Raw genomic sequence first — 23,346 nt, forward strand, 5'->3', positions numbered from 1 at the left:
TCTGACTGGACCTAGAGAGCCATTTCATCAAGCTCTGCCAGGGGCTGTAAGAGGCAGTCACAGAACTGGAGGCAGCTGGCAGGACTAGTGATGGTACATATGGGAGATAAACTGTGGCTGACTCCTTGAATGCCCTGGACATGTATTCATCTCATCAATCTATACATCTGACTCTGTGCCTAGTGTACTGTACCTCCGCCTGCTTCTTAATCGTGTCCACTTGACTTATGAGCTTGCAGTAGGCTTGGAACAGCAGAAGAAGCTGGAAGTGCAGCTTGTAGAGCCTCCGACAAAGCTCCAGCTCCTACAAGAAAATGGAGGGAGTTGATGGCATGAGAAACCGTGCCCGCACAAGACAATACGAGCAATCAAACACTGTTACTGGTTTAGTACAAGGAAGGAAGGTCAGGCTTCTATTAGAATAACTATACGGTGCCAAGATTTGTGTTAAATGGAAAACATAGAAGACGGAATCACACGTGCTACTTAGAAACAAGCAGCCCAGTAGATTCATTTCATGACGGAAGGAGCAAGCCAGCAATATAGAGAAATCCACCAAATAGGTCACATTCTGGGAAAATGTCCTAGTGGAGGAACTATGAAAAAGGGGCCACAAGGTATTACATAAAAAAAGATCTACTGAATGCTCCAAGTCTCATCAATACATATTACACAATGCAATCCACTGTCCTGCAGGTAGATGAGGAAAAAGAACAGATCAAACAAAGCCTTGCTTGACTTCTGCACGGATATAACCAGAACTGTGGAGATGAGAAGTCACCAAATCTATGCATTTGAAAGCAAATAAACACGTGGTATGAAAAAAAGAATGGAATCTATAATGGGGCTTCATGGTCACCACTGCCTTTGAACGGCCTGGTGGAAAGCCTTACACAGATGGCCGTAGTGTGTCCGTTTTACATCTGCAAGATACAGATCCTAAGCAGATCATTATAGAGACACTAAAATGGGGCAGCATTACGTATGTCTGACTGAGGTCTTATATGTTGTAACAAAAAGCCCTCTTGCTGGGACCATCTGTGAGGGAACTAGGAGGAGGAGGCCCTGTTGCACCTCCTATAATTTGGCCATGTCAGCACTTTTGGTATGGACTTTCTTCCCATTGAATAAACATTCATAGCATGTTCTCTCTTCATGTTTTTATACTTAAGTATGTTTTTGGAGTGGGGGAATAAACTGAAGTCAAATGTTTCCCCATGAAATCTTGTATTGTGCTTATGTAATGTGGTGGCAGGAAACGATGAACCATAAAGTGGGACGTATAACGTATATATATTATAGAGGACACATTATAAAAAAAAATATGTCTACCAAACTATATGCAATTTATTGAATGTTTAATGGAATGTGATGTGACAAGTTACCCGCTAAATGTTGTGACATTACTGGAACGTGGCTACACAATCAGATGCTATCAATTAACTGGCAAAGTGTTTTCGTGGTTGTATTTATTGAGTGTATAACACTCTGATATCACAAACTGATGTGTGACATTTCCACAGAATTCCAGTAATGTGACAAGAAGGGAATGACACCTTAACACCATGACGTATGAGCCAAGTAACTAGACGAGCTACAAGATATTAATAGGGAAATCAACAGCTCATGGACACAGACTATGCACACCCAGAGCACTGGCAGAACACTGCTAGCTCAACAAACGGACAAGACAGGTGAAAGTCAGGCTTTGATCTGACATGTTTAGTATTTGAGAAATCAAGAACCATCACTTACTGCTAGAACTTCCATTTGCTAAGCAAGAAGGGGAGCAGGTCACAAAAACACAAAGGAAGAAAAAGATGGAAAGTTAGTTATAGACCAAGTTCTGTAAAACCTCAGGCAAACAGTCACGATGACTTAACGCTCGGGTTCACCTTTGAGCAGAATTGTCAGCTTCCATCTAGATTCATGCACATAAATTGATATGTAACTTCACAAACACTTTGGGGCAGAGTTACTAATCCAGTGTAATATTTAGACGACGCACCAGATGGATCACGATGGCTGGTGCAGCATTTTCAGAATATCTAGTCCAACTTGATACCACCTATTCGTTGGCTTACTCTCCACCAGAGTTTTAGCGCACTTTTGCAACTTTAACCAAACTCCTTTCCAGCTACGCCACACCAATCAAGGCCCCAAAAGTGTCTAAAATACTTGGCGAATGTGGCACAAAGTATACAAGCCATTTTTTGGAAAACATTTTGAATAGTAAATCTCGGGAACAAACTTTAGTATGAATGCTCGTTCACAATTATCGGCCCATGCAAAAGGTGCCTCTGATCCCCTCTGAACGAGCAAGGACATTCATGGGGTGTATTCGTTTATGCAGCACAATAAACCATAATTTCTGGACATCAGATTGTACTGTGTGAACAGCAATGTTCTACCCAGAAACAATGAATAGGTATGAGGACGAGCGGTGGCCATCGCTCACCCTCATACAGTGGTGGTGATCGCTACATGTAAACGCAGCTCTTAGGCTAAGGCTGCACAGCCACATTTACCGCTGAAAAGTCGTGCACCATTTTTTGCAATGACTGACAATGGTGTTGCAATGGGACACGCTGTGACGCAACAGTAAAAAAAAGAATCCATCCTGATCAGATTTTTTGGGCATGTCACAGTATGTCGGATTGCGACACCATTGACAATCATAAAAAAATATGGTGCACGACAAATGCCGCCATGTAGCTGTACCCTTTTTTGTTGCACGTCACATGTCGCTGGGTGGTCCTAGCCTTAGCCCCCACTCACGAGGAACCACTCCTACCTGACTATTGCCTGCTCAGTCGCCGTGTGTAAATGCACCTTCAGCTGCTAGTACACATCTGTGGCGGCTGAAGGTGCATTTACACACTCCAAACAAATTGAACATGCCCAACCCTGGTTTCCCTCAACATCTGCCGTCAGGTGAGAATCAGGACACCTCTACACACATTAGATTATGGGATGGTCCTGAGAGATTCAGAAGACATTCATCTAATTTATATGGTAATGTGCAACAGCACAGAACTGAGGCAAGACAGGTAAGGCTACTTTCACACTAGCGTTTTCTCTTTCCGCTATTGAGATCCATCATAGGGTCTCAATATCGGAGGAAAAAACGCTTCAGATTTGTCCCCATTCATTGTCGATGGGGACAAAACCGAACTAAAGGGAACGGAATGCACTCCGTTTCATTGCCTTCCCCTGATGCACACAAAAGCGCAGCAAGCAGCGTTCTGGTGTGTGTCATGGGATGCGGAGAAAGACTGATCCGGCATGAAACACAATGTAAGTCAATAGAGACATATCAGTTTTCTCGGACACAAAAGAAAACTGATCCGTCCCCCGTTGACTTACAATGCTTTTAGAGACGGATCAGTTATTGCTATGTCAAAGATAATACAACCGGATCCATTCAGAACGGATGCAGACGGTTGTATTATCATGACGGAAGCGTTTTTGCCGATTCATGACGGATCCAGCAAAAACGCTGGTGTGAAAGTAGCCAAAGTTAAACTGTACACAATGGGACTTCGTTTTATTTCCATTTTACCTACAGAGAAACTGTAGAATTGGGTTCAAATGTGACCTCCTGAAAGACCCCCTGATCTACAAGACCTGCCATGCTGTAACTACATGTGACATGCTAGGTCCATACCGACACTACTATCTGTACACTTGAGGACCAAAATGTATCGTAACTTGTGCTCATCCTTGAGAATTCCTTGCTTTAGAAGATTTATTTTGTGCTCCATTCTATTTCACAGCTAAGGGCCCAATCCACATAAACACCAGCACTCTGCCAACAATTTAGCTGAAGGATGCAACATTTACCAGTCCGGTATATCCCCAATTCTGGATTTGAAAGTAAAATTTTTAAAAAAGTGTGACTGTATCCAAATGTACAAAAAAAGGAGCAATTTATTATGTCCCACACAAAAAAGCTATGTTTTCACCTGTGTGGGGGTCTTTATCATGTCTGCTAACGCACCCCTGTGTGGGTTGAAATGTCCCCTTATTAAACAAATTGCTCCTCTTTTTGAACATCTGGATGCGTCCACACTCAGTTTAATTATTCAGGTCGGAGGAGAAAGCACAGGTGAAACTCGAAAAATGTCAATATCGTGCAAAGTTCATTTATTTCAGTAATGAAAAGGTGAAATTAACATGAGATAGACTCATTACATGCAAAGCGAGATATTTCAAAAGCCTTTATTTGTTATAATTTGGATGATTATGGCTTACAGCTTATAAAAACTCAAAAGTCACAATCTCAGGTCCCCTTTGCTCAGGGTATATAATTACTGTAGCTGACTAGAGTGTGACCCTTTGAGCCTAGAATATTCAACCTTTTCACAATACTCTAATTTTAAATTGCATTACTGAAATTAATGGACTTTTGCACGATATTGTAATTTTTCGAGTTTCCCCTGTATATCCTGCCATACTGTAGCAATGACTGCAGGTAACCAACAAGCAGATTAATGGAAAAAATAAAATAAAAAATCAACTGCAAACTTGTTAAGGGGGTTACCCATTGAGGCCATAGCAAGTGATGACATATCTGTAGGATAACTGGGTCTTTCTAGTTGTTTTCTATTTTAGTATTCTAACAACTGGTGGGAGTAGTAGTCCTAGACCTATCCTAGCAATATGCCGCCACTTGAGTTTGTTGGAATACACCAAATGTTTAAAATAAATAAAACTAGAGACGTAACCATATCTGATTGACCAAAAATTATAAAATCAGCCAACAGGAATGCCATCGATAATGTAAATTCTTCATGTGAGGCAGAAAACGTCAGTTTTACTCCTCCTGGAGGTCTAATCTTCATGGGAAGGACTGACTAAAATACAGGGTGGCAAATGTGTTTTGTGGAAGAATCCTTGCTCCCTCTTGCCTGAAGCTGGCACATATTAGTAACATTAATGTAGCATGCGGCAGCTCTCTGTGCCATCGTCCTATAGGTCAGTTATGGGCTGATGGAAGTCAATTTACCAGTCTACATTATGATAGAGGTTATTAAGCTCTGAATACTCCATCATACTCTAGACATAACACACATATCGAACCTACAGAGAAGAAGAGAGTGCTTCAAAGGCTCATTATAGTAACTGTGTTAGAGCAGGTGACGTCCAGGTAATCAGATTACATCTTATCAGCTTGCAATACTTATTAAATCTTCGGTCCCAGTGAATTCATTTCGCTGGCAGTCTTTACAACAACATCGTCTTGGCACAATCCACTGGATATACAGAAGGAAGTCTTGAGGGCATTTACCTGGGCTTCTGTGTTAGGCACGTGACGGCTGTCTCCAGAACTGAAGGTTTTCTTGCAGTTGTCCAGCCACTAGAATTGAAAAAAATAAGACTGGTAAGAGCAAAATCTACACTAAGGGTGAAAAAGATTTAAAAAAGGGCCCTTTACATGGGCCAAGAATCCACAAGATAATCGCTAACAAGTGTTCATAAGAATGCTTGTTAGCGATTATCTGGCAGTGTAAAAGTGCCGCCGCTTAACTGATGAACAAGCGTAGTGCTTGTTCATCGGGTAATAGATCATTCATGCGGACACAAAAATCGTGATCACGCTGTGTCTGCTGCTGCAAACAACAAGTCAGCATGAGGATGAGCGATGGCATTACTGATCGCTCCTCATACCGTGGGGAGATCGCGTGTAATAGCAGTGGTCTCCTCCACTGATGAACAGATGATGTTCGAGAAGAAACGCTTCCTTCCTGACAATCTGCTGCTGTATCGTTCCATGTAAAGGGACCTTTACAGTCGCGGCGGTGGCCTATTCCCACTAAAATGTAGTCGGGGACCATTTTGACAAAGGGCTTAACACATGGACGGGCCAGTATTATCAGAGCACGAGACGCTCTGGCTCCTAGAGAGGGTTCCTTAAAAGGGTTCCCCCTCTATGACTCATATGAGCCGTAATACGGCACATAGAAGTAGGCTATGTTGAATACGGCACATAGAAGTAGGCTGTTGAATCAGAACTAACAATCTATGCAGCTGCTTCTGTCTATTCATCAACAGCAGATCTTGAAACGATATAATAAAGTATATTACAACGTTTACGATAATGAACCTTTGCTCACATATGGATATTTACATTACTTCCCTAGTAAAACTTGACCAGGGCTGATTTCTGAATACAAGCAGAATGTGCTGCAGTGTACGTTTTACAGAAGGGCGAGGTGGCCCTTCATAATACACCAGTTATGACCATTCGTTTTTTAGCTATTTATAGACTCCTCATAGTAATCACTATAACCTCTGGCCAACCTTCAAGTGCTGCAACAATGAGGAAAGAAGAATGTGTTTGCCCGGCCAGCTCAATTTAATAAAGGCTACTCAGTGAATTAACCATAGCGATCTGCATTAGTGAGGCGGGGGAGGGGAAGAAAGGCTCCCTGAGGAATACTCTGCCAGATTCAATTAGTGACATGGACCCAACGTCCACTGTAAATCTTATTTTCCATTGACAGACGTTCTTGCAGAATAACTTGTCTGCAGCAGAAATAGTCTCTGTCTGCAACACAATGCAAGTCTACAGCGAGGAGGTACAGAAATGAGGATTAAAGCTCTACTTCAATAAAAGTCAGTACAAAATATTCTGTGTTTCTTTTTTGGGAAATAATACTTCATTAAACTACAACCAAATGTAATACCAGTTAGTAGTTTAAACACTTGCACAGTAAATAGAAAGTAAGATGGGAATAACTAAATAAGTCTTATTGGACAGCAACCTTCAGCACTCCAGCTGATGTAAAACTACAACTCCCAACATGCAAAAATGCTTGGCTGTTCTTCTAACTCCTATAGACGTGAAGGAAGCATTCTGGGAGTTGTAGTTTCTGAACAGCTGGAGGTTGCTGATCCCTGTTATAGATAGACCAGGAATCCGAGTAACAGTGGACAGCGCTTACATAGTCCACAGGACTGTACAGAGATTGCCGTCACTCATATCAGTCCCTGTGTCCCATTGGGGCTCACAATCTAAATTCCGAATTAACCTATCAGCATGTTACTGGAGTGCGGGAGGAAACCCAACACTGAGTTCCATGAAGATATCGCCGATGCTGCAGTTGTTAACCAATGAGCCTGTGTGCTGTTTAAAATAAGTTTAAGACCAGAAGACGTCCGTACTACAGATTTATTTCATAAATACTTCAATAAAAGGGGCTATCCTGTATTCTTTATTTCATGTTCCTCCCTTGATTACAGTAACGTTTTCATTCGTACTTGTTAAATGTTGCTTACCGAACCAGCACTGCGCTCCCGGGTCCTTTATATACTCCTTGCACGCCTGGGATCATGTGCTGTACATCCAGGTCTGGTTAAAAGCCACAGCACATGCATGAGAATGAATCTCTCAAGCCCCGTGGATTGTAACCAGGCTAGGATGTACAGCACGTGATCCCGGAAGTGCAAGGAGCATATAAAAGGACCGGGAGCGCAGTGCTGGTTCGATAATTTAATAAGTACTAATGAAAACATTACTGTAATCAAGGGGAACATGAATTAAATAACTAATATTGGATACCCCTTTGAATATACTACCAAGTTTGCTAAAGGTCCTCTTAGGCTACTTTCACACTCGCGTTTGGTGCAAATCCATCATGGATCTGCACAAACGCATCCGTTCAGATAATACAACCGTCTGCATCCGGTCAGAATGGATCAGTTTGTATTATCTGTAACATAGCCAAGATGGATCCGTCTTGAACACCATTGAAAGTCAATGGGGGACGGATCCCTTTTCCATTGTGCCAGATTGTGTCAGTGAAAACGGATCCGTCCCCCATTGGCTTACACTGTGTGCCAGGACGGATCCATTCGGCTCAATTTCGTCAGACAGACACCAAAACGCTGCAAGCAAAGCGGAATGGAGACTGAACTGATGCCTTCTGAGCGGATCCTTTTCCATTCATAATGTATTAGGGCAAAACTGATCCGTTTTGGACCGCTTGTGAGAGCCCTGAACGGATCTCACAAATGGAAAGCCAAAACGCCAGTGTGAAAGTAGCCTTATACAGCCTGATGTCGGGACAGTAACAAGTGTTGATCGACAATGTACAAGTCAATTGGCACCTACAGTAATTGGCCTATGCTAAGTGAAAGGAAAACAAACAATCGCTGTTATGATCATTCGTCCCCCATTCACTTTACATATTGTCAGCAGCACATCCCATTTACACAGGGTGATGTGCTGCTGCCAAACTACTTCATAAAAAGCTGATAGTTGTGTGGCGATTGGTTCCATTTAGACAGTTTCCAGCCAACAGGGAAGACTGCAGGGTGAACGTCAGCTATCTAAGGCCATGTTTCCCAACCAGTGTGCCTCCAGCCTTTGGCTGTGCGGGCATGCTGGGAGTTGTAGTTTTGCAACAGCTGGAGGCACACTGGTTGGGAAACACTGATCTAAGGCATGGATGTCAAACTCATGGCCCTCCAGATGTTGCAAAACTACAACTCCCATCATTCCCTGATAGCTGTAGTATGCCCAGGCATGATGGGAGTTGTAGTTTTTTAACAGCTGGAGGGCCACGAGTTTAACATCCCTGATCTAAGGACTCGTTCACATTGCCGCCACATCTGTTTTTTGCTCAGTCACAGGATAAAATGATTTGTCAGATGACTGACAGCAACGCTGCCCAATACTACTGAATACTACAGTCAACTACTGAATGAAATAGTACCGCGTCCTACACGATGTTGTCCTGTTTTTGTTTTTTCTGCACATCTGTGAAGGAGACTCCTAACAGAGCCTTCAAGGTGCATGGCCACCTTAACGGTTTATGAATATTACGTCTATGTGAAAACTATAAAATGGTGCTCCAGGGAAAACATATTAACCTGTGCTTTAAAAGCAAATAAATGATTACAGTTTAATACATTTAAAAAATCTACTTAAGTTCAGTACCTGTTCTGCTGCTTCCCACTTAGAGTTATAGGTGTCCAGATGTTCCTGCAGTTCCAGCACACTGAATTTCAGGGTCTCCAACAACCCACTTGACATGAGCTACAAACACAAGTTCACACATAGCAGATTAAGATAACAGCGACTTAACAGAAAAGCTCTAACATAGCCAAGGAAAAATAGTTACATGTACAGTTCTAACCTCTAGGTCTCAAAAAAAACAAAAAGAATAAAATATAGACTTGCCATGAAGGTCAATCTGACTTCATGTCACAAACAGTGCGGTTTAGTGCTGGTAACATGGACTACAAGACAAATACTGTCCTGCAATGATCAATTTGTAGAGCATGGACAGAACAAGGAGAAACATCTTAAGACTTACCGTCTCTGCATCCACAAAGACTGTTGGGCACTCTGAACATGCCATCATCACCTCCAAGGAACTCTTAAACTTTGTGCCTATTCTCTGCAGACTTTCTCCCAGGAAGTTAATGGAATCCTTTGTTATCGCCCCAAACTTTTTTTGAATACTCTACAAAAATAAAGGAAAAGTTTAAAGGCTGTTGACAATCAGTAATATACCAGTGATACTATGAATAGGCACCTCCCCACTGACCACCAGAAAGGGGCCCCGAGCTCCCCATTCGCCCTCACTGATGGTCACACATTCAATGCCTATGGGACTATGGGAAACAGCAAGTGATGTATTTGACTGTTCCCATCCATCTCATAGACAACGAATGAATGAGCAGAGCGCGTGTGTCACCACTGCATTGTCTTCTGCACACAACCGGATCCGTTTTTTCAGTCTGCAAATTGCGGATCTGCAATACACAGATATCGGCTGTGTGTGTCCGGCATTTTACAGATTGGTACTGCCCTCTGTTAGAAATCCCTATTCCTGTCCGCTAACAGTTGTGCAATGAGAAGTAAGGAGGAATTCGCAACCACATATGGGTGATCTTTGGGGGGGGGGTCTCAGAGGTGGGCCCTCCAACGATCAGACATTTCTCAAGTATTCTGTGGATAGGCGATGCAATTTCTTTGTGGGGCAACTCCTTTAACTCATAATAAAGTGTGAACTGACCTGAAAAAGTCTGGAGAAGATATGAAAGGTATGCACAGCACAGGAGCCATCTGTCTCAGACAACATCTGATTCACGTGACAGCGCCAGGCTTCTTCCTCATCCTCATAGGCCACTGGCTGGAAAGCGGCTAGTATGGCAGAGAGAAAAGGGGAAGGTGGAGGAGATGCCTGGACCTCTGTATAGCCATCCGGTTCCCCATCATCTTGGCTAGGGATAAAGCACAAGGCGTGATTATTAGCATGGCTGGCTACTAGATGTTGCTTCACCTACAGCACTGTCCCTGGAATATACCTAGAAATAATGTCTAATACAACCAGGGTTGCCTCTACCACTTTACTTACAGACTCAGGTCCCCAAACAGCCTCACAACACAGGAAGAGTAGATAAATTTGAAAGCGTTCTTGCTTATCAAAAAGGAAGACGACATCTCGGTAGAGGAAGTGAAACATCACAGTGCTAGCTGCCATCTACATGCTATCTTGTTGGTAGGCTGATCTTGAGGACATGCAAGCAGAATACACAATTACTTGCTGGAGATCGTCCAAGGGTGGCTGCTGCAGACGCATTTCTTTAATTATCTAAAGTAATATCTGGGTATACGGTAGGAAAGAAAGAGCCTAAAGAGCATTAATTTCTAGGACGATCAATTTAATGATCCTGGACAGTGTGTTTTCTGCCAAAAGACCTCACATGTGATGCACTTGCTCGGCAGACAAAATGAATCAAGGCCCTCAAACATTTCCAGCAGGAATCCTTTAACATGCTACCAGCAGCATCTGTTTAATATAAAGCAGACAGCTAGGTGCGGGAAGGAAAACTACTCAGACTTTTTATAATGCATGCATCGCTGCTCTCAGTATTTTAACCCTGGTTTATAAAGCATTACAGATTCACTGCGGAAACAAAGGCTCTATCCTTAGGCTGTTTTCACACTTGCGGCAGAGAGATCCGGCAAGCAGTGATCCGGCAATTGTATGCTAACTGATGGCATTTGTAAGACTGATCAGGATCCTGATCAGTCTTAAAAATGCCTGATCAGTCAGAAAAATGCATTGAAATGCAGAGTCCGTATTTCCAGTGTCATCCGGCAAAACGGATCTGGCATTTATTTTTTTCACCTTTTTTTTCGGTCTGCGCATCCGGCATTCCGGTATTTTGAATTCCGGATCTGACACTAATACTTTCCTATGGAAAAAAATGCTGCATCTGGCATTCAGGCAAGTCTTCAGTTTTTCTGGCCGGAGATAAAACCGTAGCATGCTGCGGGTTTATCTTTTGCCAATGACTGAACTGAAGAAATCCTGAACGGATTACTCTCCATTCAGAATGCATGGGGATATACCTGATCAGTTCTTTTCCGGCATTGAGCCCTTTTGACTGAACTCAGTGCCGGAAAAGAAAAACGCTAGTGTGAAAGTACCCGTAGACAAGATGGCGGACTGTCTGGCTGTTCCCATGCACCTTATACCATCAGTGGATTCTATAGAAGTCTTCGGGATCCACTAACAAATACTTACAGCGGGCTGTAATCACTATGAATGGATCCGGCCACTTTCCGGCATAGATGCCGGGTTTTGGCTGGGCAAAGTTTTTAATGCTGGTAAAGGCTGCTGGATTGCCTAACACTACAGTGAACCTAGCATAAAGATTTGTACTGTTAATGAAAAATATATATATTTGAATTTTATATCGTGGTGCCATTCCTCTATTATTGCTCCTGGAAATGTATGAATAAAGTGACTGGCTGACCCAATTTTCCCGGTTAATGTTGAGTGTCCATACATAATGACACTGCAGATACTGTCAGACTGCGTAGGGACAGACCCTATTGACATGGGGAATGTCATGTCCGATTGTGAATTTATTCATCCATTTCCAGGAGGCATAACACAGGAACCAAACAACATGTACTGCTCCTGTACGAGCAGACATGCGACCGAACAATGCCCCCTGCACAATCCATATTACGTGTGATCCAATTCATTCCAGTCGTCTCAGGTGATCATTGTGATATGTAATAATCTTTAGGCGCTGTTCACATTTGGGTTAGTTATTTCTGTTGGTCTGCTACATTAAAGGCACAGAAAAAACTAAAAAAAAAAGTTGAAGTGTCGAATCAAAATGAACAGAGCCGAATGGACTACACTGACTATAATGGCGTCTGTTTGGGTGTCCACTTTCTTCATAGTGCAGGACTTTTTTGTCCACTTTTGGTGGAATCTACAGTGGAGGCCTTGAATGGAGCCCCCAATGCAGATGTGAACAAGCTCTTAGTGATTGCTTTCAACAGCTGCTGTCACTGTAATAAAAACCGCCTGGTGTTGTCAGCACGGTAATATATGGCATTCTCAGGAAAGAAACGTTCACATCCTATCAGAAAGTGTCTGCATGTAAACTCTTCTCAACCATCACGAACAGCAGATCATAAACTGGACTTGGGAGAGTGATAGACTTAGCATGAGGCTAACCTTGATAAATAAGAAAAATCAGCCTCTTCCTCCTCACATCGCTCATCAAGCTCCTTTAAAGCCAGCGTGACATCATCTTCACAGACAGAATCAGGGGGGCTGTCAGGAGCGGCCGGCTCTTGTACATCACATGCTTCTTCCACTTCTAGGGGCTCTTGACAAATCAGAGCTTCGTGCTGGTCCTGTGCCACATACGAGCCGGTGTCTTCACTAGCTGTGCTCAGTTGTTCATCTTTTACAGCTATGCTGCCATCCTGAAAGAAAACATGCTCAATCAACCCCCTGTACACATATACAAAGACACACTTCTTATGATTACTAGGGAAGGCGATGTGCAGGCTGTCAAAAACGTCAACTTAACATAGCAGGCCATGCCATGCATCCAGCACAGAATCTGCAACGGACTATAATTATTTAAGTTTTAGGATCAACCCTATTAAATGGGCATACCATCTGGTTGAGTTGATCTTGCTGGGATCACACTGCAAAATATACCTAAAAACACCCTTTTATTCTCTATGCAGAGGAGTCTGCCACTCTGTGCACCTCGGCTCCTCAGTGCACTGAAACCCTCATTTGCATAAATACAAGTTCAGTTGGAATGCCGCAAGTGAATTTTAGAAGACAGGTACTATTTTGTCAGCAGAATCAACCCTTGTTAAAACTGGATTGATCCAGCATCAATATTTACGTTCATTCTTTCACTTAAAGGGCAACCTGTCACCACAAAATGAAGTGCAGTCTTCAGGCAGCATGTTATAGAGCAGGAGAAGCTGAGCAGATTGATATGTAGTTTTGTAGGAAAAGGTTCAGTAAAACTTGCAATTTATACATTCACGGTAAATCTCAGCTTTTTCTGACTTCAGTTGTACATGAGGATGTGATATCAGTGACTGATAGCATTCTCTGTGTAAGTATGTATACATAGATAGCTGTCAGTCACTGATAGCTTTACACAGGGAGGTGTTATCAGTGATTGATAACATTCTCTGTGTACGTGTGTATACATAGATAGCTGTCAGTCACTTATAGTTGTACACAGGGGAGGTGTTATCAGTGATTGATAGCATTCTCTGTGTACGTGTGTATACATAGATAGCTGTCAGTCACTTATAGTTGTACACAGGGGAGGTGTTATCAGTGATTGATAGCATTCTCTGTGTAAAGGCGAATTGACACTGTGCCGATGAGCAGACAATTTTGGGGAAGGAAGAATTCTGAAAAAGCTGAAAAAGTTCAGAAAAAGATATAAATTAAACATTTTCCTGAATCTTCTCCCACAAACCTATACATCAATCTGCTCAGCTCCTCTTGCTCTATAACATACTGCCTGCAGCCAGCACCACATTTCATGGTGACAGGTCCTCTAAATAATTTAGGTAGTTAAAAGCTATTCAATGTTTTTATTTTTTCCGTTTGTGCTGGAAAAGCTTGGCGACCAATACCAAACTACTGCACAGGAACCCATTAGAGCATCATGGGGAATGGATCTGTTCTGGGCAGATCCACACAGTTATAGTTACAGTCAATGGTTGGTCCTGCTATTTTGTGCCAAAACATAACTAATTCAATAAAAGTTAAGCAGAACAACCTTTCATAAAAGTTTTTGGGTTTCCTCCTGCTCGAGTGGTGTCATTCAAGGTTACACATACAGCTACCAAATGTGATATGGTCGCCTAGATAAAGCCTTGAGAGTTTTTCTTTTCTTTCATTTTTCTTGTAGGGTAGCAATGCTCTTTCAGAATCTATGTGACCAGAAGATTTTAAACCAAGACAAATGGTGGAACATGGTAATGCAAATTATAATGATGTAGTATCGTAGTTTGTAAGGCTTAAACGAGACCTACATCCATACGGGTCAGCCTATTACCCCGCAAAAGCCCCTCATGAAGTAGAAGCCAATTTTCCTCATCTAAAAAGTTCACTAAAATGGTCTTGAATCTTCAGCAGATCCACCGTAAACGCTGGTAGGTTCCCTTTCTCCTCTTCTGTGCCCCATTTGCTGCATGGCGATGGAAAAGGTGGAAGCAGGTGCAGCAAACCAAGAGAAGTCCCTCAAACTATGGACCTCAGGTGCATTATTTAGTACAGGGCAGTTGTAGTCATATTGTACTGAAATTCCTTGCTAAAGGTTCAGGTGGAAGAAGCATGAACAGAAAAAAAAAACCCACTTACCTGTGCTACTACTACCTCCCACATTGCTTTGAATGAGATGTCCCCTACCTAATTCGTTTCCTATTCATCAATATCTAAAGTTCATCTGCTGATAGTTTGTGGAGGATCAAGAGACAGATCCTCAACAGAAGATCACCGCGGAGAGTGCCTACCTCTGCTCTGGTATCTCATAGTACTACAGCACTTTCCAGTGGTTTACAGCTGCAGTCATATGGTTGGTTCACACATATGACAAGACTATGTGTACTCCTTAAATGGTTGCAGACCAGGAGAGAAAGACTTTCAGAACTTTGCCAAGGCCAAGATGTTTAATGAGAGCACTAGAAGAACAATGCTCCTTTGTGCTTATACTGAATACTGCATTTTTCAAGGTAGTCATGTACGACCACATGCAGATATATGTATTAACAGAATTTCCTGGGACATTTATGACATAATGCTAGGATATACCTCTGGGACCCTCTCCCATCTCCAGAACGGGGTTTTAAAGTGAATGGATGCGTGGCCACCCTACATTCACTGCTATGGGACTTCTGAAAATAGACAAGTGCTGACCACACTGGCATAGCTTGCGTTCAATTCACTGCCACTTGCTAGCTCACTTGGCTAGTTTTGGAAATCCCATAGCAGCGAATGGAAAGGATGCCGAATCATGCACGGTGTGCACTCTAATCAGTTCAGAGCCCCATTCTGGAGAGGAGGGGGTGCAAGAATTTAGACCTGCACCTATATGACATTCATGGCATATTCTAGCAATATGTCCCAGATGGGACGACCTCTTTAAGGAGAATGCATTTTTATAGCGCTTACTATAACAATGTAAATTGAAATGTGAATGCATTTGTATTTTGCAGGATTTTCTTTTATCAACATTAGTATGGTCTTTCAACTTCTTGTACACAGCAAGCAGATGCAGGATGCTCCACTTCACCTGCAATGCAACAACTCTGCACCAATTTCAGTGCATGCTGTGATTTTCTAAACCCATTGTAATGTTATAGCACTTTGTGCTTACAGCTCCTACACAGACCTATGTGTCTCCATGGTTACAGACTATATACAAACCCCCATATAACCTGATCATACTCCCTTCCATAAGTGTATTTGTTCTTGCTAACCTTCTGAATGTACGCGACTAAAGGTGAATTCACATCTGCATTGGAAGCTAAATTCAGGGTCTCTGTCACAGATTCCCTCAAAAAGTTTGGATGAAAAAAGTCCTGCATGCCTCCGGGGCCAAAAAACTGGTAAAAAACTGTATTCTAAACGGAAACTGAACGGACTCCACTGTAGTCAATAGAGTCTGTTCAGCTCCGTCAGTGATGAGCTGTATCCAACACTTTCATTATTTCCGTTGCTTTGCTCCTCTAACAGAGCAGAACAATCGAAATATAATGTGGTGGTGTGAACTCGACCTAAGAAGTAGGTGCGTATGACTGCAGGATCGGGCTACACAGGGTCTGTAACCAGGTAAATACATAGGTCTGTATAGGAGCTGTGGACACAGAATAGTAAAATTGTTTTAATCAAAATTCTTCACTAGTCACTTCTTTGCTTATTTAAGGCTCCATTCACATGTCCGCAAATGGATCCACACCCGTTCCGCAATTTTGCGGAATGGGTGCAAACCCATTCATTCTCTATGGGGACAGAAAAGATGCGGACAGCAACCAGTGTGCTGTCCGCATCCACATTTCCGTACCGCGGGCCCAAACTTCCGTTACGCGGCTCCGCAAAAAAACAGAACATGTCCTATTCTTGTCCGCAATTGCGGACATTAATAGGCAGTTCTATGAGGGGTTCCGGCCGGCACCTAAAGGTTGACTAGATCAAGAAATAATTTGGTTGGAAATACCCTTTAAACAAACTTTTGAAAAACTAGTGAGAAGTTTACTAATCTGCAATATTTGGGTGACTCCACATAACAATGAGATCTTGTATGAAATCCAGGGTCTGTGGAAAGCTGGTTGACAGTCTCAATGGGAACTAACTGTAACAATGGCTATTAGAGATTAGCAATTTGTGTAGGACACCAAGAAAACCCAGTAAATAGAATACCGTACTACTTTAGGCAGCTTGTTAACTTGCACCCAGTGGCCACTTTATCAGGTGAAGGGCTCATGCACACGACCGTTTTATTTATAAAAAAATTTTGTGGTCTGCAAATTGCGTATATGCAAAACACTGATATCAGCAGTGTGAATTCCGTATTTTGTGGAACGGAACAGCTAGCGCCTAATAGAACTGTCCTATCCTTGTCCATAATGCGGACAATAATAGGACATTTTTTTTTTCAGCCCCATTGAAATGACTGGTTTCGCATATGGGCCGCAAAAAAAAAAAAAAAAAAAAAAAAAAAAAAAAAAAAACACGGAACACTGGAAGAAAATACGTTTGTGTGCTTGAGTCCTAATGCGAACGCATTTCAGAGTTTGTTTTATGGCTTGCAACACCTGCACCCCTTGTGGTTTGCAATAAGTAAACCTAGCTAGAACCTTAGGGTGATTCGGTTGAACCTAGTAGATCCTGCTATTGTGACCTGCCTAAAATCTAAAAGTTGCCTTATGCTGACAGTGTACCAATCCACCAGATCCTACAGTTGCTCCAATGGACTGAGATCTGTTCACCAGACAGCTGTGCAATGAACCCACTAGAACAAAGCTGCAATTAAAGAGTTTTCTGAGACGTGCTGCATTCTCCTGCTATAAGCCGCTATTAGAAGAAGGGAGGACTAGTCATTTTTTTGGGCGGTGATGCTCAACTGATATTGAGGGGCCTTATGTGTGTCAAGAAAATATTCTTAAAAGGGTTGCCCACTTTGGACAGTATCTAATGGTTACAAGGGTCTGTTCACAAAATGTTCTGCTCCCCTGCAGTGCCGCTACTGGGTAAATGGTAGCATTACTCAATGCACATTTAAATTAATGGGTTGTCTGTGTAATGTAAGACAGAACAGGTCCTCCAACATGAGAGAGTCTCATTGTACCTGTTCTTCACTCTGCCCAACAGATGAGCATCCTGTTGGGCATTCTATTAATGTAATAATTGGGTATACGAAAATGGGTCTTCCATGAGGGAAATTTATTTAAGCGTTTACGCAATTGTCGCGTAAAAAATAAATAAAACATGGTGTATGCCAGATGTGCGCTAATTTGCGACTTTTTTAGTCTTTTTGCCACTTTTCTGAAGTGGCGAGAAAAGGGTCCGGATGTACTATGTCTTTTGACCCTGGTGTAGACGTCAATTTCTGGCACATGGCAGGGTAGAGATGTGACTCCTTTATTAAGGAGCATCTCACTCCACTGCAGGGAAATCAATACTGACGTATGGGAACACCAGTCTTGAAACCTCTCCCCAATGACATTTTCATGAATTTGTGTGGTCTGAACAATATCTGAACCTTACGCCTGCATGTGTGGAGTTACTACTGCATAGGTAGACATAGTAAAATTTCCACAAGGTGTATATCTGCAGGTGTAATGGTCTTTGTGTATAGGGCTTACAAGTACACATATGGGGAGGATCTTCTGTATACCTCCAACAGAAGGCTGTGAAGCAGTATCTGAGTGTACAAGCATATAAAGGGGTACATTGCTGATATGCTCCCATTGTAAAGAAAAAAGTATACCCCGACAGTATACATTTTCACTTCATATCTTTGCATGGAATAGTATAGTGTACCAGGCTATTCCATACTGCAAAAGGAAAGGCATACTGGCGTTTTCCAGCCTGATGGAGGACAATAGGACACACTCTGGCCTCCGCTGGGTGGAAGGAGCCAAAAGTGTGATTATGGTCTTAGATAGCAGTGAAGGTCTTGGAAAAAGTGCTGCTATACAATGACTATATGTTGTGTACAAGGAAGAGTAAAAAGTGTTGAACATATGAAGTGAAGGATGCAGAATTTCTCATTTGGGTTGATGGTCCTTAAAGCCTGAAACATTGTGAAAGTAAAATAGGCCCTGGCTCTTTATCTACACATGGACATCTGGAGTGCTTGTGTGACAGGCAGCTCACAATGTAACTCATTTACAATTTAGTTTCCTTATTTCTTCTGTGAAAAACAAAAACCATACACAAATTAAAGAGTAGTACTTACAAATGGTTGGTGGCCCATGAGCTGCCTCCTCTCACCGCCAGTTAACACTGAGATCCTGAGTTTGGTTTCTGGGCGCTCCCCATGGATATAACCTATCAATCACTAACAGAGCTGGCCTGAGGTCCTAGCCCCAATTACAGCCCAATGACATAGACTGAAAGCCGATCAACTACAAAGCATCACCAAAAAGAAAACACATTCTTCTAGAATCAAATCAACCATGCCCAGAATTGTACAATAAATTACCCCATTCACCCAAAATGGTAACAGAATATAATTGGTATTTGTAACCTTTGGGGCGTGTGCTGTTTTGTAGATATAATACTGATAATGAGAGCCCCACAAAAGGTTAGAAATAGTTAAAAAAAAAAAAAAAAAAAAAGGTAAACAGAAAAAAATCACAGTCTGATGTATAGGACATCTGCATCGAAATCAAAACATAAATCTATAAGACAGAATTAAAAAGATCCCAAATCAGCCATGCACCAGCCCAGATTTCTCCCCACCTCAGGCAGCTGACTGTTAGCGCTATCGGGAGGGGTCACCTCCACACTTGGAGTCTCAGATCTGGTTTGTAACACTTCCTCTGTCAGAGCACTACTAATTGAGTCCTGAGACTGGAGGAAGTGGTCCACGTGGTCAGCCAGGTTGTCTTCCACTGCAGAGTCATTCTGAAGCTACGAAGAACATAAAAAGATTATCAGTATTCATCAATTCACATCTACAACTGCTTGCATAAAATACTGATTACTGGTAAGGCTATGTTCACACAGCATCGTTTTGAAGCTGAAAAATATGGTGATGATTTCAGTGAAATCAGCCTCCGATATCCAGGTCCTTTTTTGGTGTATTATTTTCCCAGCAGCATTTTCAGCTGCATAAACATCAAATGCTGCCTGAATGGAGCAGTGGTCACGCATGCTCGTTGCTGGTCCATTCAGCTCTATGAGGCTGCTGAAGACCGTTGAGTGCTTGTGCTCAGCTATCTCCAGCAGTCCCATAGAGTGGAATGCAGTGGTGGACATGTGTGTCTGCTGCTCCATCCGAGCCTCCATTCTTGTGAATGGCGGGGGGTTCCCCGGTGGTTGGACATCTGTCAATCAGAGACTTATCCCCTATCCTGTTGAATATGTATGAGATGCTCACAAAGGATGCTGAGTGCTTCACGGCTCTTCCGCTCTGAGTGACAGGTGTACAGGTCTCCTGGTTGGATGCTACAGCGGTCACTCTGGGAAGAGGGACTGTGAAGCAGATCAATGCAAAGCATAAAGAGCACTCCACAGCAGGAGCAGAACAAGACTGTATAAAACTTCATATTCACACTACTCCTGATAATAAAAACTCCACAAAAGATACTGTACTGCTCTCACCAGCCCCTACTTAGTGCTGTCAGCATTTTTGAATAAACTGATGACAGACTCCCATTATCATTATCATTATAAATTCCTCTAAATTCAAAATTGCCAGTAAAACTATTTGACCAACATAAAAAAATACAATAAGAATCCGACCCAAAAAACAACTTGTAATTCTTGTTTGCTAGCAAGTATGCTTCTATATAGTGTTGTTAAACACCAGGAGAACAATATCATACCATGTTTGAATGGGACAAGATCTGACTGACAGTCAGCGCTTCTTCCTCTGAGGACTCATCCGTATCTTCTTGGTTGGTTAAATTCAGACTAGGCGTGCTCCCAGAGTACTGACATTCCTGCAGAGACGGGGTGTCACCTTTGTCAATACTGTCCAACGACCGTCTGCGGACTCCCCAGTTAAAGTTGTCAACGCTCTCACCCTAAGTGGGGGAAAAAAATTAAAATTAACAAAATATGTTGGACCCTCCTCTAGAAGTCACAAGGCAATGCAAGAACACACAAGAGGAGGGTTGGTCTTAAACACTTAGGGGAGAAGCACGTGTCACTGGATACAGGAATGGCAACATGGAACAGATAACTAAGCCACTTTACACTGAAACATCAAGCCTGACGCGTTTTATGTACTGCACACACCACATGGGATCAGAGGTGAAACAAGCCACTCCACCAGGCTGCAACTTACCTGCAGCTCCTGGTTTGCAAAAAGGAAAACACAAGTAATCATAAGTAACAAGGACAACACACAGAGGCAGAAAACATACAATTATGTTACATTTGCATTAGAAAAGTACATACATAGACTATGAGGTGTAGATAGGACAGCCTTACCACTGTCACATGGGCAGTTTAAATTCTATGATACGGCTTACAATAGTAAACCTGCATAAGGAAGACTACTTGTGGTATGCTTAATCTGATGCTGTATTGCAAAGCTATTCTTAAAGGGGTTGTCCTATAAAGACACCTGCTGTAAAGCATCTGGATGTAATAGACTAGGGTCTCCTGCACTGTGAGCCAGAATAAGAGGGGCCACTTTGAGAGTAGCTCCCATTCTTATAGGCTCAAGCCGTCCTTGTACTACATAGACGACAATATATTACACTTTCACCAGCGGCTGCTGTAGGGTAAATGCCTGGCCGCAGCATCCACCTGGCAATATCAGCATCTTCTCGGGACGGGGATTATGAAGAAGTAAGGGTGAAATAGATAAGACAAAAATCCTGAAGGCTACGGACACTTTTGCACTGAATGTTTTTATTGTTCATTTCCATCCTAAATATAAAATGAACCCTTTTTAAGACCCTACAATTTTCCGTTTTTGCTTTTTACTCTTTGCCCTCTGAGGGCCGTTTTTTGATTTTTCCTTCACATACGAGGGGTTGTTTTTTGCAGGCCAAGTTGCACTTGGTGGCACTGAATATTGCATACAATGTAGTGGCAAGCTGGAAAACAATTCCAAATCGAATTCAAAATGGTGTTCCCTATGTGGTAAAACTGACCAGTTCTTCTTCATTCTCTGGGTCAGTAGAATTACAACAATAACACATTTATATCGTTTTTATTGTGATTTAATACTGAAAAAAATAAAATAAACAAATTTAGAAAAAAACTAAATAAAATTATTTTTTTTGCACCGCCATATTCTGAGCCCCATAACTTTTTCATAATTCTGTCTAGGGAAGCGAGGGCGCGTTTTTTTGTGGTACAATCTAGTTTTTATTGATACCAATCTGTGCGTGTATGACTTTATGATCACTTCTATTTAATTTTGCTTGGAAGGTGAAGTGACAAAAAAGAAAAACTGCAAATCGGCCATTCTCTTTTTTTTTTTTCTGTTATGGCATTCAACGTACAGAATACGTTTATATTTTAATAGTTCGGTCATTTTGGGACACGGTGGAGCAAATTATTTTGTTTATTTTTATTATGGAAAAGGGGGGTGATTAGAATTTGTTTATGTTTCAATTTGTTTTAAGCTTATATTAAGCCCCCTTGGGGGACTTAAACATCCAATTGTTAAATCACTTGTCCCATAGACTACAATGAATTACCATGGAAGCTTATGGGACATTCAATATGTTACTATGGAGCACTGCCACAGGAAGGACTCCATAGGAGATATTGGTGTGGTAGCCTTGCATCCTTCAGAGGAACAGGAACTACCACAATGAAAGAACGGCTTCCCCGAATGAAGGAATGAATACTGCAGCCTGAAAGCTAGTGATTACTTTGAGAAAAAAAAGTTGCACTAACATATGTGAAAATGATTTTTTCATGTCAAAGGTGTCCATAGCCTTTAAGATTTGATAAGCTGTGAAGAAAATCAAGACTAGGGAAAGAGTAAAATCAGTGACTGGCTATGAGTGGAGCTAAAATACATATTCACACATATTTACATTGAAAAACATGAAACAAAAACGTGTGTGATTCGCTCAGGTTTTATGCAATCTGCTCCTCTTTGACCTACAGCCAGGTGCCGCTTTTAATTACTGCTGTAGCAAACTGGACTGTGTGTGCATATGATAAACCCTGTTTACCTAAACCTGCAATTATAGTATACATTTAGGCCCCTTTCAGATGAGCGAGTTTTCAGCACGGGTGCAATGCGGCATAGCACCCGCACTGAATCCTGACCCAGTCATTTCAATGGGTCTGTGTACATGAGTGTTATTTTTCATGCTTCAGTTTTGCATTGTGTGAAAAGCGCAGCATGTTCTATATTCTGCATTGTTCACGCAGCCCTGGCCCCATAGAAGTGAATAAGGGCTTCAGTGAAAAACGCATTGCATCCGCAAGCAAGTGAGGGTGCGATGTGTTTTTCACTGATGGTTGCTAAGAGATGTTGTTTGTAAACCTTCAGTTTTTTATCACGCGTGTGAAAAAAGCATTTAAATGCATTGTACCCACGCGGAAAAAACTGAACTGAACGCAATCGCAGACAAAACTGACTGAACTTGCTTGCAAAATGATGCAAGTTTTACTGAATGCACCCTGAACGCATCCGGATCTAATCCGTCACACTTGTGTGAAAGGGGCCTTATAGCCTACAGTATTTCTGAGGGGTTTCATTTTTAAATCTGCTTACTTTCATGAGGAATCATCAGCATAGTGCTGACCTACACACTCCTAACATTCTTACAGGAGGTGCTACTCTGTGATGTACTGATGCTTTCTGGGACATTTAGCTTTTTTTTAAGGT

General features: G+C 42.1%; 1 protein-coding gene across 10 annotated transcripts in view; it reads right to left on the reverse strand.

Annotated features, from left to right (window-relative positions):
* Positions 1–23,346, reverse strand: part of FRYL (FRY like transcription coactivator) — a 317,468-nt gene that overhangs the window by 10,105 nt on the left and 284,017 nt on the right. For 4 of the 10 annotated variants that reach the window (XM_044298955.1, XM_044298895.1, XM_044298931.1 and 1 more), the window contains 10 exons: positions 20,830–20,838; positions 20,366–20,566; positions 19,278–19,448; positions 12,498–12,751; positions 10,029–10,236; positions 9,324–9,473; positions 8,945–9,043; positions 5,291–5,359; positions 1,756–1,773; positions 194–304 (listed from right to left, as the gene is read on the reverse strand). In XM_044298955.1, the coding sequence (XP_044154890.1) occupies positions 194–304; positions 1,756–1,773; positions 5,291–5,359; positions 8,945–9,043; positions 9,324–9,473; positions 10,029–10,236; positions 12,498–12,751; positions 19,278–19,448; positions 20,366–20,566; positions 20,830–20,838 (1,290 nt within the window). The remainder of the gene's footprint in view (positions 1–193; positions 305–1,755; positions 1,774–5,290; positions 5,360–8,944; positions 9,044–9,323; positions 9,474–10,028; positions 10,237–12,497; positions 12,752–19,277; positions 19,449–20,365; positions 20,567–20,829; positions 20,839–23,346) is intronic. The other 6 variants (XM_044298922.1, XM_044298963.1, XM_044298974.1 and 3 more) reach the window with 3 other exon arrangements.

The sequence above is a fragment of the Bufo gargarizans genome, chromosome 1 (assembly GCF_014858855.1).
Source record: "Bufo gargarizans isolate SCDJY-AF-19 chromosome 1, ASM1485885v1, whole genome shotgun sequence".
In the NCBI taxonomy this organism is placed as follows: Eukaryota; Metazoa; Chordata; class Amphibia; order Anura; family Bufonidae; genus Bufo; species Bufo gargarizans.